The 17299-nt window shown below is 44.8% G+C and overlaps 1 protein-coding gene and 1 long non-coding RNA gene across 2 annotated transcripts in view; one reads left to right on the plus strand and one right to left on the minus strand.

The window, feature by feature from the left end:
- The first annotated feature begins 298 nt into the window (after positions 1-298).
- LOC309533937 lies at positions 299-3872 on the plus strand. Its single transcript, XR_014220551.1, has 2 exons — positions 299-376; positions 3686-3872. It is a non-coding gene; the product is annotated as an uncharacterized lncRNA (long non-coding RNA).
- Positions 3873-14404: 10532 nt separating this feature from the next.
- The window catches only part of ATP6V1G3 (ATPase H+ transporting V1 subunit G3), a 32193-nt gene continuing 29298 nt past the window's right edge, over positions 14405-17299 (minus strand). Inside the window, exons 3-4 of the mRNA XM_082225603.1 lie at positions 16187-16287; positions 14405-15046 (exon numbers count right to left, since the gene is read on the minus strand). Of these exons, the coding sequence (XP_082081729.1) occupies positions 14873-15046; positions 16187-16287 (275 nt within the window). The 3' untranslated portion in view covers positions 14405-14872. The remainder of the gene's footprint in view (positions 15047-16186; positions 16288-17299) is intronic.

Below are 17299 nucleotides of genomic sequence, written 5' to 3' on the forward strand. Positions count from 1 at the left end.
CCACTGTATTATTTTATTTGTTAAAATAAATAAATAAATAAATAAATAAATAAATAAATAAATACCCCCATCAGTGTTACATTGTTGTTATGGTGACGTATTTCTGGTATAATGCACTTCTTTCTTGCGCATGGACCTTTCCCTGGCATGTGCTTCCGTTACTATGGCGACGGTTGGGCCTTCCTTTTGCCCCTCCTTTCAATGGTAGAGCACCTTCTGGTGTCTTGAGCGTCTGTGTGTGGTGACAGTAGATGGCTGCGGGCACCGGGAAATAATAGTAGTGACAGAAACTTGCAAGCAGCTCATCCATCTATGGAGCCAAGTCCGTGTTGTGCGGTAAGGGCGGCTCGATCAGGCTTGAGATGTCTTGCGGAAAGTAAGTTGGTCCAATTTGGGAAATGTGTGGCCGTGTCTATGGAATGCTAGGAGATCACAGATTCAGAGATCAGATTCCGAATGGGATGTGGAGGGGGGAGGGAGAGAGAGAGAAATTCAGAACAGGCACATTTAACTAATTTACACTTTCGGAGGTGGACACACAAACTGAAACACGGCAATCGTCTGGGATTGGTGCTTCTCTGAATTTTTCAAGGCAGTTCTCTGGCCAAGTAACGTGGGCAGAAATGCATAGAAAGCATGCACAGAAAGGCCTGTAACATACAAAAATGTGTTGCATTATGGGAAATTGCTCTGAGGAAGTCTGTACATTAGGTAAATTGGATACAGAAATGTGTATCTATGGAGAATTTTTCAGTAAAATGACGATGAATTTTTGTGACTTTTTTTTTTTTGAATGGAACATGTGAACTGATTTGGAAATATGTAGAGCTGAAGACTCCTGAGAGCCCCATGGACTGCAAGAAGATCAAACGCATCCATTCTTAAGGAAATAGGCCTGAGTGCTCCCTGGAAGGACAGATCCTGAAGCTGAGGCTCCAATACTTTGGCCACCTCATGAGAAGAGAAGACTCCCTGGAAAAGACCCTGATGTTGGGAAAGATGGAGGGCACAAGGAGAAGGGGACGACAGAGGATGAGATGGTTGGATAGTGTTCTCGAAGCTACCAGCATGAGTTTGACCAAACTGTGGGAGGCAGTGGAAGACAGGAGAGCCTGGTGTGCTCTGGTCCATGGAGTCACGAAGAGTCGGACACGACTAAACAACAACAACAAGAGCTGAAGAATGGAAAAGGAGAAACTGAAATTAACAGATGGTCCACCCACCCAGTTCCTTGCTCCATACAGTGTGGAGTGCAGGCCTGGCTCTCAACATAGCACAGGAACCAACTCCTAGAGGCTGAGGTCTTTTGGCACCGGCCGATAAAATATTTGAGGGGGCTGGGCCCCCAAAGATGATGGGCATTGCCATTCAAATGGTGTGTGTGCACTGCGTCATGTGATTGATTATGTGGCGTGGGGCTTACTTGGGCCAGTCCAATATTTTATTCAAGTTGGCACCCTGGCACCATAGGTTGTTGTGGGACTGATGTAGCCACGTGAACAGGCATTAAGTCACTGTCTCAGAAGCTGTACTTTCTTCCGAGTTAAAACTGAGGCACACTTCATTTGTTTACCCCCCAAAACTGACTTCTTGAGTGTCGAAGAGGAAGAACTTACTAGCCCCAGAGGGGTAACTTACTCTCTTACATACACTGGGGTGTGTGAGGAGTGAGGCACCGTGTCAGTACAGCAAAGTGGCTAATGGGAGGTCAGGTATGCAGTGACACCTCTTCTCATTGGCTGGTTCTTCATGCTGCTTGGTTGTAGTGGCAGTGGCCTTAGGTGGAAAGGGGAAGGTCTAAAACAGTTTTTCTCAAACTTGGGTCTCCAGCTGTTTTGGATTACAACTCCCACCATCTCTGACTACTGGTCCTTCTATCTAGTATGACCTGGGCAAGAGACCCAAGGGCCAGACAGAGAGTGTTAAGTTGTGGGTGAACATATCAGACGACATAGTGATTCTTTAAACAGCTCTTGTTTATTCACAGGCCAGAACAGAACTGAACTGAAGGGTTCAGCCAGCCTGCTTATATAGAGCTCCACTAGAACGCAACAGTAACCATTTTCTGTAACTATCCAATCACTGAACGTCACTTTCGATCCCTTATTTGCATATGTGGACCTGAACTATCTACAGTATCCCCCTGCTGGCCCAGGGTGAGAACTTCAGCACATAACAGAGAGGACATTTGGCCCCTTGAGGGTTTGCTATTTCTGACCTAGGGCATAAACCCTGGCAATGCAAACTAGTTTTGGGTGACCAAATACATACAGCAAAATTAAATCTCTGAGTGCTTGGGGAAACATTAACAGAACGAGTCACCACTGTGAACATAAATTTCACAAGCTTCCTCAGCCACATCTCACACTGCAAAACAGATTGCCCCTTACCTTGCAACTTTGCTATTATTAAAAACAACGCAGTTACTCTCGAAATCAACAGACGGAGTTCTTGATACTCTCTTGTTGAACCATTGCGTTCAAAATATATAGATGCTTTCTTTGATGGCATCTTTCTCTCAAATCTCAAAAACCAATTTGCAGCCTCCCCACCCCCCCTCGAGCTGTCACCCTGTTCGGTGGCACATGGGACGGCGTGTTGCGGAAAGATGACCACCCCCAACCTGGGGCTCCCCAAAAGGAACAGCAATAAAACACTTTTTAAGAAATGCACTTCACAGCTTATTCTTTGTGAGAATTGCTTCTTTCGCCACAAACCCCCACGCTGCTAGGTGAAGCGGAGCAGGGGCAGTTTCCCTGGAAAGCTTTCCTTTGTTGGAATGAAGGAGGGTCTTCCGTAATAGAGAGAAAGTCCGGCTTGTTACATGAACTCCGGCGAAAGTGAAAATGGAGTTCTAATAAGGATGGGCTGGCCTGTGACTTCTTTCAGATCGGAACAACGAAGGCGCCCTACTCTTGTTGAACATCATCTCGCCATAAGCATCTGGTGATGTGTTACACACACCATCTTCTTTTAACACACCTGGTGAAACCCTAGTGGGTTTTCCCCCCTTCCTTTCTTTCCTGGTGCCAAACGGCAGCGCATCACATGATTACACAGCAGCGGAGTTCAACAGGGCCAGTTTTGTGTAGAGATGATATAGGATGCTGTGGCTGATGTTTCTTTCCTTCCTTGTTCCAGTTGGTTTAAGCCAATTGCTACTCAGCTTACTCTTCGTTTGCGATTTCCCCTTTCTTCCATTTCTTATGCATTCTCTTCTTAAATCTCAGCTCATCTGTCAGCTCCTTCTGCAAAGCTCCCTCAGGCACCCTGCCCACTGCTGGGGTTGTGTCGCTGCGGCAGGTTCTGATGAGATCTCGTGAGATCTCATGGAACTCCCGTGGGATTTTGCCAGAAGCTGCTGCATAACCCCAGTAAGCGAGGCTTTGGTGGGGGGTGGCAAGGGGGTGGCAGGAGCTGCTACAATTAAAACAAAACAAAACATGATTTCACCTTGGCTGATCAGATCCGGCCAACCGATTTTGAGTTGATGCCTTGTGGTTGGATGGACTCGTGCTCCTCCGAGACCGTGGGCTGACCTTTATTTTATTTTATTTTTTCAGGTGGAAAGGGTTGCCCGGGAAAATATTCAATAGTATGCATGGCCTCATTAGGGCACAGACAGTCCCTCATGAGACAATTTGTAAAGAGAATTTGTTTACTGCATTCCCTGCTTTCATTACAGATTCCGTCTTTGGCAATCTCAGACGTCAGGCTTATCATCACTTCGTTTCCTGGAGGTAATGAACGAAAATTCAAAGAAGATCCTGATACAATCGGAAGAGGTTAACACTTTGCATATTGCACGGCTTTCAACTATATCTTCCTCTTCAAGCCTTGCGTGGGGAAATTAAATGCCTCGTGTAGATGTCTATAGGGTTAAGGCTATAATGATACAACACAACACAGCTAGTTATTACAATTATGTGATGTCACAAAAATCCTGGGATGCAAAGGGATCCAGTTAACCTATAAATGTCAGTGTTGGGATACGAGACTCTGGTGAAGGCTTAAGGAAAATTTCTAGAGGCGGAGAGGAGGGCAGGAAGCCTCAAAGTAACACATGGGCCGAAGGGCGTCACACACCTACATGATGTATGGGAAAAGTGCAAAGCTTATATCTTTGAAGACAGCACAGTCTGATGGTGGGCGAGCTCATCTTGTGTATAGTTTGGCACCCATGGAAGATAGGCATCTCCTCTTACACTCAGCATCAGTGGGTGATGTGTGTGTGTGTTTCTGGAGGAAGGGAGGCTGAGGGCAACTAGGTAGGCAGAGAGACGGGAGTCATTTTGCCAGCATCATTCAGCCTGCCCCTTGGGTACCCAAGCTCAGAGTAATTGAATTGAATGAGGTCCCCAAGAAGACCAAAGGAACATAAAACCATGGCTGCATACACACGCCATGGATTTACAGCACATGACTCGCCCCCAAAGAGTCCTGGGAACTGTAGCTTGCCCCCAAACTACAATTCCCAGCACCCTTCGCAAACGGCAGTTCCCAAAATTCTTTAAAGTGCTTTGAATGTAAGGTGAGCATTCAGGCCATTAGGTGGTTTATTTGGCCAGTAGTTCAGTAAATCTTTTAAGTGTCAGACCTTTGTATCTCAAAGAAAACTGCAGATAAGGTTTTACTCCTGCAGATAAGAAGGTTTTACTCCACATTGATGCTTTTGAGCTATGTAGAGCAGCTAAACCACACAGAGGATAACTAAGGCTGCAGTCCTGTATATTATTATCATTATCATTATCATTATCATTATCATTATCATTATCATTATCATTATCATTTATTGAATATATATATATCCCTGAGAGTAAGTATGACTGAACTTAGTGAGGCTTACTTCTGAGTAGACATGCCTAGGATGGTGCTGTTTGACTTTTAGTGGGGCAGGAGAGCTGGGCGGTGGGGAGAATTCACATATGGCAACCAATGCACCCCTTGGGTTTCAGATAGTACATGGGTAGACGAGTCTAAAAAGCCCTGGAAATGAATTTCCAATAAGGAAATCAATAAGGAAATCCTAACTCCCAACAACCAGTGCAGACATCACTGTTTACACTGGTCCTTCAATTCTCCTTAGTGCTCCAAGCATTCCATATACACTATGTCAGTAATCCTTTGGCTGCTACTCCCAACCTCATTCCACAACCCAGGTGGTGGTAGGCCAGGCAGCTGAAACATGGGTGCAGTGGCCTGCCTAAAACTAAAGGCAGGGCTGGGATTTGAAGAAGGGACATCCTGACTACAGATGGGGGAGAGATTCAATTCAGTCAGGGCTGGCCCAGGACATTTTGGGCCAGACGGGGTAAGTGAGGATGTTCATCAGGAACAAGGGTGGTGGTGGAGGAAATAAAAATCAACACTGGGATCTGCTGCCTCTGCGGATCCTGCCACCTGAGGCGGTTGCCTCACCTTGCCTCATGTGTGGGCCGGCCCTGAATTCAGTTCACATTTAAATGTGACTCTACCCAGTTCACACTGTCCAGAACAAGAACTGAAACATGGGCATCCTTCAAAATTCTCCAGGTTCTGTAAAGCTGTTCTCCAGCCATGTTTTTGGGCATAACAATGCAAAACCTGAGGTAAGTGTGGCATAAAAATGCATATTTGAGTGACAACCACATTCAAAAATGCATTATGTTAGAGGAAATTGCTCCCCAGAAGTGTTTATATTCCATATGAACACAAATACAGTGGTGCTTCGCAAGACGAAAAGAATCCGTTCTGTGATTCTCTTCGTCTAGCGGTTTTTTCGTCTTGCGAAGCAAGCCCATTGACAGATTAGCAGATTAGCGCTATTAGCGGCTTTTAGCGGCTTATCTGCTGATCGGATCAGCTGATAAGCGGCTTAGCGGCTTAGAAAAAATTGGGGGAGGAAAAAAACCCAGCAGGAACTCGCAAGACATTGTCGTCTTGCGAAGCAAGCCCATAGGAGATTCGTTTTGCGAAGCACCTCCAAAACGGAAAACTCTTTTGTCTAACGAGTTTTCCGTCTTGCGAGGCATACGTCTTGCGGGGCACCACTGTATTGGGAGAGATTTGTGTTAAAACACTGGTAAACTTTCATGATTTATTATTATTATCATTGCAAACTGATGCAGAGATAAAGAGAACCAAACACTGGAAGGTTAAGAAACTGAGAGAGAATTGACATTCTTGAATTCCTACTCCTGCGTCACTGCTTATTCTTGTAGGCTGCAGTCCTATACACACTTCCCTATGCCTCCCTAAACTCATTGGGACTTACTCCTGAGGAGATATAGATAGGATTGCGTTGTTAATAATTACGCTATAGCAGCACAATTCTAATTACAACCGGGGGTCCAAACGAGGCTCGAAACATCTGCTTTAATTCTCCACATCCTTAAGGTTACCTCAAGAGCCCCACAATTATTTCCAGGATTCAATTGCCAGAGTACTACAGCGACCACAGGGGCCTCATAGTGGTTGTTTCCTGGCATCATTGGGCTGAGAAGCATGCATGCAACTGGGCAAAATGGCCTAGCTGTCACAAAGGGGCTAAATCTGTATCCTGGCTATTCTACATCTGATCACAGGTAGAGGTTCATATGCCTGAATACTTATATACAAGAGGAAAAAACCCTGCACCTGGAAAGTTAGATATTAGGTTTTTAGCTTAGCCGTACCCCATTCTGTTAATTTTCCATGTGAGGAGAGTTAGAACAGCCTCCACACAAGTTTACCACTGCAGTGGAACCCAGGAAATGGTAAACGGTAAAGGACCCCTGAATAGTTAAGTCCAGTCAAAGGCGACTATGGGGTTGCGGCGCTCATCTCGCTTTTCAGGCTGAGGGAGCCAGCGTTTCTCCACAGACAGCCTTCCGGGTCATGTGGCCAGCAGGACTAAACCGCTTCTGGCACAACAGAACACTGTGACGGAAACCAGAGCACACGGAAATGCTGTTTACCTTCCTGCCACAGTGGTATCTATTTATCTACTTGCACTGGCGTGCTTTCAAATTGCTAGGTTTGCAGGAGCTGGGACAGAGCAATGGGAGCTCACCCAGCTTTGGGGATTCGAACCGCCATCCTTCTGTGGGGTGAGCTCCCGTTGCTCTGTCCCAGCTCCTGCCAACCTAGCAACTCGAAAGCACGCCAGTGGCAGGAAGGTAAATGGCATTTCCGTGCACTCTGCTTTCTGTCACGGTGTTCCGTTGCGCCAGAAGCAGTTTAGTCATGCCACCCGTTTCCCTAAAGGATGCCTCCTCTGGGGCTAGTAAGGATGTCTCCACACTCTGCAATGCGAAGAAAAAATGTGCATGTTAGCTGGAAGCACGCATGCAAATGCATGTATTTGTGAAATGTGTTGCAGAAACATGCAAAACTGCATACAAAATGTGTATGTGAGGGGAAATGTGTGTAAAAAATACCACTCTGGGTTCCTTTGCGAGGATATGAATTGGGAAAAAAACATGCACAAAAGAATCAATAAAATGCTGAATGATTTTTTGTGTCAGCTTTAGAAAAATCACAAACTGCTGTGGAAATAGAATTAATTGAATTTAAGATTGGAGTAGAGGGGGTCTGAGAGAAATGGCAACTGACAGAATTGCTGAGCCCAAATCAAGAGACTCTGAGAATGAGGAAGGAAATGCCGAATGGCTACCATTTTTCTGTGGTCTACAGGCTTACTTATCGTATCTTAATCCCTTTGCTATTCCATTTCAAGGCATGGGAGCTCTTCTGAGACACATCTAACCAAGAGGAAAGGGAAAGACCAAGAAACTAAAGGTGAGAAAATGAAATAGGTCCCCAGGAATGTAGTCAGTGGCCTTTTGGGTATAGCAGTTGTGGTGAACCTCACTGTTAAAGATCTACCACACACTGGCTATTTTATAAGAGAGAGAGGGAGACAGAGGGAGGCAGAAGAAAGCTGGCACCACAGAGATTCATTTCATAATTTATACATGTCAAAATATGTCAAATCAGTGTATAATTTCTAAAATATCCTCTTGTTTCTTTGGGTGAAATGGACACAAGTGAGGAGATTAGGACTTTGCTAAATCCGCAGCGCCATCTAATGGTAAACTGCAATATTTACTTCTGTTTCCTCTTTATCCGTGGGATAAAAAACAACAACCCAGAAAAGCAGTTCATCCACAGGTAATGGTGTGTACATATATTACGGGAGAATTAAGGGCAGAAGAACAAAGAGATGAACAGAGTAGATATTTCAGTTTCTCTGTATTTCTCAGTGCAGGCAAGTGATGCCTGTACAACAGCTGCAAATATGTGCAGTAAAAGCAAGGCAACCACAGTTGGAAGGTACCCCAAGGAAGGCAGCAGAGGCAGGAAATTGAACCATGAATGAGGAGGAAGAGAAGGAGGAATAATATTTTCCAGGAAAAAAAAATAGTTCTGCTTCATGGAATATGCTCATTTCAAAGTGAGTATCAAAAACAGAAGGCGTTGGCCACCATCTTAAATACAGCATGCTCCTCTTCACAGTGACTCAGCGTCTCATACCCTCCGATGAAAATAGAGATGTCCTATTTCATCATGATAATAATTTTATTATTTATACCATGCCCATCTGACAGGGTTACTCCAGCCACTCTGGGCAGCTTCCAACAGATATAAAAACATAATATAAACATTAAACATTTTTTTAAAAAAATTCCCTATGCATAGCTGCCTTCGGATGTCTTCTATTTTCACCGATGAAAATAGGGACACCCTAAGGAAAAGCAGGACATTCTGGGATCAAATCAGAAACTGGGACGGTTTCTGTAAATCTGGGACTCTCCCTGGAAAATAGGTACACTTGGAGGATCTGGCGTTTTTGTTGTTGTTGTTGTTGTTGTTGTTGTTGTTGTTGTTGTTGTTGTTGTTGGATTTCTTTCTTTTTTTCCTTTAATTCTCACTCACCCTGGGCCTTGCCTTGACATGTTCTTCGGCGCTGCCTTCAGTGCTCCACACATGGTGGGATGCCACCACACACCTCAGGCAGAAATGATGGAGTCTGGCCCAAGCACCCCTCCTTCCTTTTCTCCCACTTTGGAAGCCTCATGCAGAAGATCTGGGGAAGTGACCCAGGTCTGAAAACCTAAAAAGCTGGTGCCAGTCCATGTCGAGAGCGATGAGATAAATGGACCAATGGGCTGAGTAAGTATAAAGTCGCTTCCTATGTTCCTATCCCACTTTAATGGTCTTGAAGAAATAATTTATTAATAAATACTTCTATATCAGTGTGAGATAGATAGATGATAGATAGATAGATAGATAGATAGATGGATAGATAGATAGATGATAGATAGATAGATAGATAGATAGATAGATAGATAGATAGATAGATGATATATATAGATAGATAGATAGATGATAGATAGATAGATGATAGATAGATGATAGATAGATGATAGATAGATAGATAGATAGATAGATAAGCTGAAAACCACTGAACAGTTTTCTTTTGGGGGAGGGGAAATTCTCAGTGATACTTTTTTTGTTCTGGAAAAGCAAAATCATGTTTAAAAGAAAGAAAAGGCTTCTTCCCTCAGTTCTGTTAAAGCCCTGAAAAGTCCCTGGGAAAGTTTGCCCTCTGAAGAAACGGCTACTCCAAATTTGGCACATGAGAATAGCATGGCAGAACAGAGTGGCCATTTGAACGAGCCGCTGCTATCTTTTTCCATGGGAGGAAAAGATAGCGAGGGGCCATTTGGAATGCCGATAAAGTGAGTGGAGAGGAAGAGTTTGCTATGCCCCCCCCCCAAATATCCTCTTCTGTAAGCGAGTTTGCTTTAGACTCCGGATTATCGGTTTCTGCTTCACCAGCCTCCCAGTGGTTGAAAATGGAACACGATGCTAGAAACAGAAGATGCGTTTTGCAAAGTTATTCACACAGCATTAATCACATTAACCGAGAACGTTTCTTCCCACTGAGGTCCGTGGTGGAAAAGCCCATCTTCTGCCAAGTTAGAATGTTATAGAAGCTTGAGGAACAGCCCTACCATTAGGCAAAATGGGCAACTGCTTTTGGTGGCAGATTTTGGGAGTAAGGCGGCAGCAATAGCAGTCCCCATGGCTGTTGCTCCTTAGGCATTGTCCCTGCCACCACCATATTGGCAGTTGGAGGACAAATCTGCATATGGTACATAGCTTGTCCTGGGACCCTAAAATCGCCTTCAGGAGCAGTGGAAGATGCTGCGATGCAAAGGCTCATTTATGCCAACCTGCCACTTCAAGATTTTATTCTCCATTCCCCTCAAAAATGGAAAAGGTCCCATCTCCCCCTGTATCCACAAACTATAGAATGTTTTCTGCCTGGCAGGGGGGGGGGTGAAATCCAGCAGTAGTTAACACTGAAGTAACCCATCACCCAACTTCCAAAAGGCATCAAGTCATAGCTCAGTTGGTTAGAGTGTGGTGCTGATAACACCAAGGTCGCAGGTTTGATCCCCGCATGGGACAGCTGTATATTCCTGCATTGCAGAGGGTTGGAAGGGGGCCTTGCAGAAACCTGCCATGGGGCAAGCCCATTCAGTCTTTGTGCACTGTTGTCAGTATGAGTGAATGGTGCTCCATAGAGATGATAATAAGTTTGCAAGACAGGACAAAACTCTGTATGCATGCCCACAATTTGTTTTTGAATGATACTCCCAGTCCTGGTATTCAAAGCATTTTGCAAGAGTTGTGTATTCACAACAAATGATTATGTGCCTCACAGTGCAGTGGTTTGAAGCGTTTGCTGTCTCAAAATAAGGGACACTGCACTGTAAACAAGGGCAAGCCACTTAATGGCCAGAAAACAACATTGCACCAGAGGCCACTGGTAGCTATAAATATAGATAGCACAGAATTGAAGTGATCTTGAAACTGTGGTTAGGTGCAGATCTGTTTGCGATGTCCTATAAACCTATATAGATTTGTTTTGCCGTGTATATACAAAACAGAGCATGCCTGCCTCTTTGCTGCTTAATGAGAGGAAGCAAACGCCACATGCAGTGATTTGTAGAACCTCAGCATGTTTATATTTCTCTTGATCTTCCAGATTCTTTTACTGTGTTTAAACAGGTTTGAGCAGTTCATGTTTTCCCCACACTGATTGCTGTAAGGTTGCAAAGCTAGGCATACTATGCACCTGAATTGATAGTAGGGCTTATTTTATTTGCCAGGGAGATCTCCCTGCTTTCCCTTATTTATGGCCTGTGTGTGTTACAGCTTTCATTTACCAGCAGCACTAACACCAGTCCTTTGTCTCCTTGGAAACACCGAGATCAGGAGTCCAAAGATGCTCTCTCTCAGAATCTCTTGGTGTACCTGCATGGAACTCTGCACATGTTTTGAAACCTCTTGTGCACAGTTGCACCCTTCCCCTATCCCCCCTCCACTGCCCCCTTTCCCTAATAAACCTCTCTTGGATATTTGGCTTCATTGGAGAAGACTTTCTCACTAAAATCTTCCCCGCGTGCAAAGGCTGCAAAATTAAGTGGCAAATATTTCTCAAGGTTCCATTAGTTTTGCATCCACTGGGTCTTGGGGAAACAATTCCACAATGTGTCTATTTTTTCATAGAGCTTGGGCTCAAGCCACCATTGGTGGCAGTGCCCACTAGTTCTTCAACTAGCAGGATGAGGGTAGGTTTTCCAGGTATGTTTAGTTTGTGATTGCAACATATTTCAATTATTTGGAGGTCAAATGGGGGCTAATACAAGAATGGGACACGCCAGTAAAATACAATCCCTTTCCCTTGCCCTGATCCCACTAGGGTGTTCCTCAGTGGCTAAATTTGTAATAATTATTTCTTTATTAAGATTTCCAAAACTTTCTGCTAGAAGGTGATTAAGGAGCTCTGAGCTTAGAGTGATTTTGAGGGGATTGGGTACATTGTGGGTTGCGATTCAGCGCTTCTGCGCAAGCGCCAAAATGTCTACATTATGCCAATAAAGCATAATGAATGGATGAATGAATGAAAAAGCTGCATTCACAGAAGGTAAATCTGTTGGTGGGAATTAGCCATGATGGAACCGGAACATCAGTTCCCACTGGAGAGGAAGGCTGTTGTTGTCTTTGCGCCTTGTTTATGGGCTTCCCAGAAGCATCTTGTTGGCTTGTGTTGAAAAGAGGATGCAGGGCAACGTGGACTTTTGGTGCGAGCCGCTTGGGCACCTCTTCTCTTCTCTTCTCTTCTTCCTCAGGAAGAAGTCTCTTGAAGAAGTCTCTCTTTTCCTTCTGGCAATTTCCCGTGCCCTTTTCTAATCTAAGCCACTCACAGTGCACCATCATACAGGACTTCTTTTTCTTTGTCTTGTCACGGCAGGGTTTGGGGGAAGAATGAGCAATAGGGACCTCAAATCCAGCTGGGCAAGCTCACCCCATTTCAAAGTAATTCATCTGATTTGCTATTCTGCTTAGCAGGTGACCACACCAACCCACTTCGTTTGACATTGGCTCCCAATCTCTTCTCTCCAGCTCTTCTCAGAGAGCCACACGGATTCTCCGCATTGTGAGGAGATGGATGCATAATGCACAGCCAGGGCAAATTCCTTTCATAGAAACATGGAGCTGCAGAGTTGGAAGAGGTCTAGTCCAACCCCTTGCAACACAGAAATCCCAATGAAACCATCCATGACAGATGACCATCCAACCTCTGCTTAAAAACACCCAAAGAAGGAGAGGCCGCCACTTCTGGTGTGAGTCTCTTCCACGGTAGAACAGCTCTTACTGTCAAAAAGCTCTTCCTGGTGTTTAGTCAGAATCTCATTTCTTGTAACTTGAATTCATTGGTACGGGTCCTACCCTCTGGAGCAGGAGAAAACGTGCTCCATCTTCTATGTGACAGTCCTTTATCTGTTTGAAGATGGCCATCCTATCTCCTCTCACTCTCCCCTTTTCCAGGCTAAACATACCAAACTTCCTCATAAGGTTTGGTTTCCAGACTCTTGATCATCTTGGCTCCCCTCTCCTCCACATCATCTAGCGTCTCAAAGCCCTTTCAAAATTGTGCACCCAGAACTGGACACAGTACTCCAGGTGTGGTCTGACTAAGACAGAACAGAGTGGGATTTTGACTTCCTTTGACTGGGGCACTTGACTTCTTTTGAGCTTTTTTTGGCTGCTGCATCATCCTGTAGCTTCACACATGCATGTCCATTCCTCCCCCTTTTTATTGGGATATTTTATCAAAGGTGACTTGTATCGTCATGACTTGGGGCTTGGGACTAACCTGTTCTCATTCTGATATTAGCAAAACATAACATTATGAAAATAATAATGATCTCTTTGCTGATGCTTCTTAGACGAATGTAATCCACTACTATTAACTTTGTGTTGCACGAGTGGGTCTGAGAGATGACTGCTCCTTTTTAGAATAGCAAGTGACATATTAGATTATCTAGTCTGCAAGAGATTATCAGCACCAACACCATAATCTCTGCTCTTTTGGCAGCACCAATCTTGCCCTCCCTCAAAACCTTTCCCAACTGACCCCTTTTCCTTCTTCCTTGTCTTGCCAATGTAAAAATCTTACCTTTAACAGCAGGGGTAGCCAATGTGATATATATCTAGGACTACAACTCCCATCAGCCCAACTAGCATGGCCAAAAGCAAGGGATGATGGGAGCTGTAGTCCAACATCTGGTGGGCACCACATTGGCTACTCGTGCATATATGCTGTTTTAGGCAGCTTATGAAAAGCACAAAATAATGACTAAATATGGAAAGGCCAGCTGCTATGCATCGTAGTGAAGGAGAACAAAGCCTGCTTTGATCAATAACATGGATAATCCATAACTGCTGTAGAAGACTCCCTTTAAAGGAGCAATGGGGGTGCAAAATCAGAAAACTTATACCCAGATATTCAACATTATATTTACATCAGAAGATAAAACTGGATGGCTCGCTGGCATTGCTGGAATGCTTCCTGTTTCAGAGCAAAGTTTTAAAGCTGCACCTGGAAGGGCCTAGACTAGCTTGCAGATGCCTGACCAGCCTGGCCAATTCACACATTCAGCTGGGAACCAAATTGGAGCGGGATGATCCATCTATCCCTAGTCTGAAGCCTACCAATGTTAGGTCTTATGAGATTCCTGTCTTAGAACAATAAAAGGGGAAGGGGCACTTACTCTAATTACCAATAAAGCCACAAACACGACTTCCTTGTCCTACATCATTTCTACACAATTATGTCTGGTCTGTAAGGCTACCTAGTGTAGATGATTGTTGCCTCTCCATATGCACCACAGCCACACTTGAAACAAATGTTTTTAATTTTAAAACTAATTATATATCTATAATATTGATGGCACACTCGGTTATTTTAAACCCTCCACATATTGTGACAAACAGATTTCCTGCAACAGGCCAAGTCATGCAAAGCAAACACGTTTTAAGTAGTGGGGAACATAAGTACAGAAGTAAAATACACCCACTGAAAAGCTGCTGGTGTCAAACAATTCTTTATTCTGCCATTGCCCATATTTAAGTGACACATTCTTTGCTACCAAAAAAAGGGTATGTGTGGATGGGTGGAGGAGGAGAAGGTGGGGGAGAATACATCTGACCAAATGTTTGCGTGAAACCTTGCAGGAACTGGTCACATCACATGTCTTAGAAACATCTACATGCTTTGGGCTTTTGTGTATATCGCATGCACAATGGAAAACAGAAAACAATAAAGGCAGGGAAATTATTCTTTCTGATCAAAGGCAGCTCAAGACAGCTGTGGTGTCAGAGGCAGAAAATCCAAATGGCTCCTGCCCAATTCTCACCAGTGCTTAAAATGTAATGATTGACAGCACACTGCCCTGTAACGGTACCCGCAAATCTGCCACCTGAATTGGAAATATTCACTCTGCCAAATAGTAGGGATGGCATTGCTCCTTTGGAAACTTTTCCATGGAAGGATTTAAATGGTGTATGCATAATTTGCGTGGAGTTCAGGGTCGATGTGATACACCTCATTCAAGAGGCGTCCAATCACACTCTCCATGTTCTTATGATAGTTACTAGTGAGGTCCCGGATCTTTGCTGTGGTTTCTTCATCTATTTTTGTCGATAGGTTCCCTTGAGAGCCCATGATCTACAAAGGCAAAACAAGACATATCCCATGAACAAAACAGGAACAAATGAACAAGCTTGTGCCACTTTCTCCAAAGCCAGGCCCAAAACAATAGAAACCTCCTCCCTTAGTCTTCTGCACATACAGTCAATACGAAGGAAGCAAGTTGCGGATATCTTCTCTTACTACAAACCAAGCTATGGAAAGAAGCATCACAAATATCTCGCAGTGATTCCCCTTTCCGTAACACGTGGTGCACAGTGATGTATGACGTTGCTTCTGCAAAGCCCAACATGATAGTGGGAGACCATGGGTGGAATTCAAGGTTGTGCTAGTTGGTCATTCCCCCAGTGAAGCATTTCTGCTTGCCAGAAGAAATGGTCTCCCCTCTCGCATCCCTTCAGGCTGTTCTGGGGCTTCTTCCAACCAGAGAAGATTTGGGGTAGGTGCAGAGGGAGGAGAGGGGGGGAGCCCTGCTGCTCTAGTGGGAGTACTAGCGCACTGTGTTGGTTGAGTTCGGTCCCTTATCTCAGCCTACCAAGGTTTCACACATGAAAAGAATTGGAGGAGGGGAGGAATTGCACCCCTGAATTGAAACACCCACAATGGTTTGATGTGCATGGAAGATATATTTAAAGTTATTACTCTAGCTCAGGGGTCAGCAAACTTTTTCAGCAGGGGGCCGGTCCACTGTCCCTCAGACTTTTTGGGGGGCTGGACTATATTTTGAAAAAATAATAATAACGAACAAATTCCTATGTCCCACAAATAACCCAGAGACACATTTTTTTAAAAAGGACACATTCTACTCATGTAAAAACACACTGATTCCTGGACTGTCTGTGGGCCGGATTTAGAAGGCGATTGGGCCGGATCCGCTCCCTGGGCCTTAGTTTGCCTACCCATGCTCTAGCTTATGTAGTGTGTCTGGAAACAAATGGAAAGTATCGTTAGCTGCAAGCATGTGAGTTGGGTCTTTGAACAGGAAACACTGTAGGAACTGGACCTATGCATCTAAGCACCTGGGGTGCATGTCACCATTCACGCATAGAGGTGAAATACACATGCTCATTGACATTCCACAGAGAGACTATCCTCAGCCAAGTATGTGTGAGAAGCAACCCTTAATTTATCCAATCTTCCCTTGGTACTCTTACTCACATTGGACTGCTTATGTCTGAAATCCTTTTCCCTTTGTAGCCTGTAGTGGTCAATCTCTGCTGTAGCTTCTTCTTTGGCTTGCTTCAGTCTCTTTCCCTTTCCTGGGAAAACAAAAAGGAGAGGTCATTCAGCTGGCATTACAGTACAGTACAAGTTAATATTATTTCGACATAGCCTTTCTTTCATGCCAGGAAATCTCAAGCCTGCGGCTTAGAAAAGGGCAAGGAGAGCACCATCCTTGTATTCAAACACAGCGAACCTGCTGCCCGCCACCCCCTTAAGCTGAGCATTAGCCTCCCCTTGGACTAGAAGAAACTCTGCTGCGGGCTTGCATTCAGTGTTTACAACCCTGCAAATAAACCTGTTAGGTTACCAACCACCCTGTGGAGAATGGATACAATGGCCAGAGTTCAACAGGAACACAACATTTCTCCTACAAGTTATCTTTGCTCCCAGTGTAGAGATAAGGAATGAGATTCCCCACCTGCGTTGGTTTATCAGGGCTGTTCCACAGAGACTCCTGGTATTTCGTATCTGCATGACATGGGAGCAAGTCTCGAGCTCTCCTGTTCCTCTGCCTGGTGTGCACATGTTGATAACCCAGGGTTGCTAACTTTTGATTTCAAAAACACTGTTCCTCTTGGTGAAACTGGGATGGATATAGGACAGGAGATGAGTCTGAGCCACAGTAGAATCTCTGGCAGATTAGGCAAGGTGTCATGGGCTGGTTGGACAACAGAGGAGTGGTGGGAGGAACCAGCCGGGGAACCACGAAGGGAAGAAGGCTCAGAACCCAGGGAGCAGTGGTAGGGCAATGACGAGCGGGTGCAGGGAGAAGACTGGGAAGAGAGGTGTTGGACGCTGACGGGGTAACTTGGCTTAGTGAGCAGGGAGATTCTGTGGCAGAGAGAAGTCAAGAATCCGAGGCAGAAGCTGGTGAGTGAGAGGAAGGAGGCCAAGAGGTAGAGATGAGTTAGGCTGGTCAACAGTCATGGGTGTGTCCTCCCTTCTGCTATGGCAGGCTCCCCGCCCCCTGACTCCCAAAACCAGGCAAAGCATGAAACAGAAGGCACAAAAACAGGCTGCACACAGCTAGTAAAAGCTTGAAAACAC

The sequence above is a fragment of the Podarcis vaucheri genome (genome assembly GCF_965113315.1).
Source record: "Podarcis vaucheri genome assembly, chromosome: 6".
In the NCBI taxonomy this organism is placed as follows: Eukaryota; Metazoa; Chordata; class Lepidosauria; order Squamata; family Lacertidae; genus Podarcis; species Podarcis vaucheri.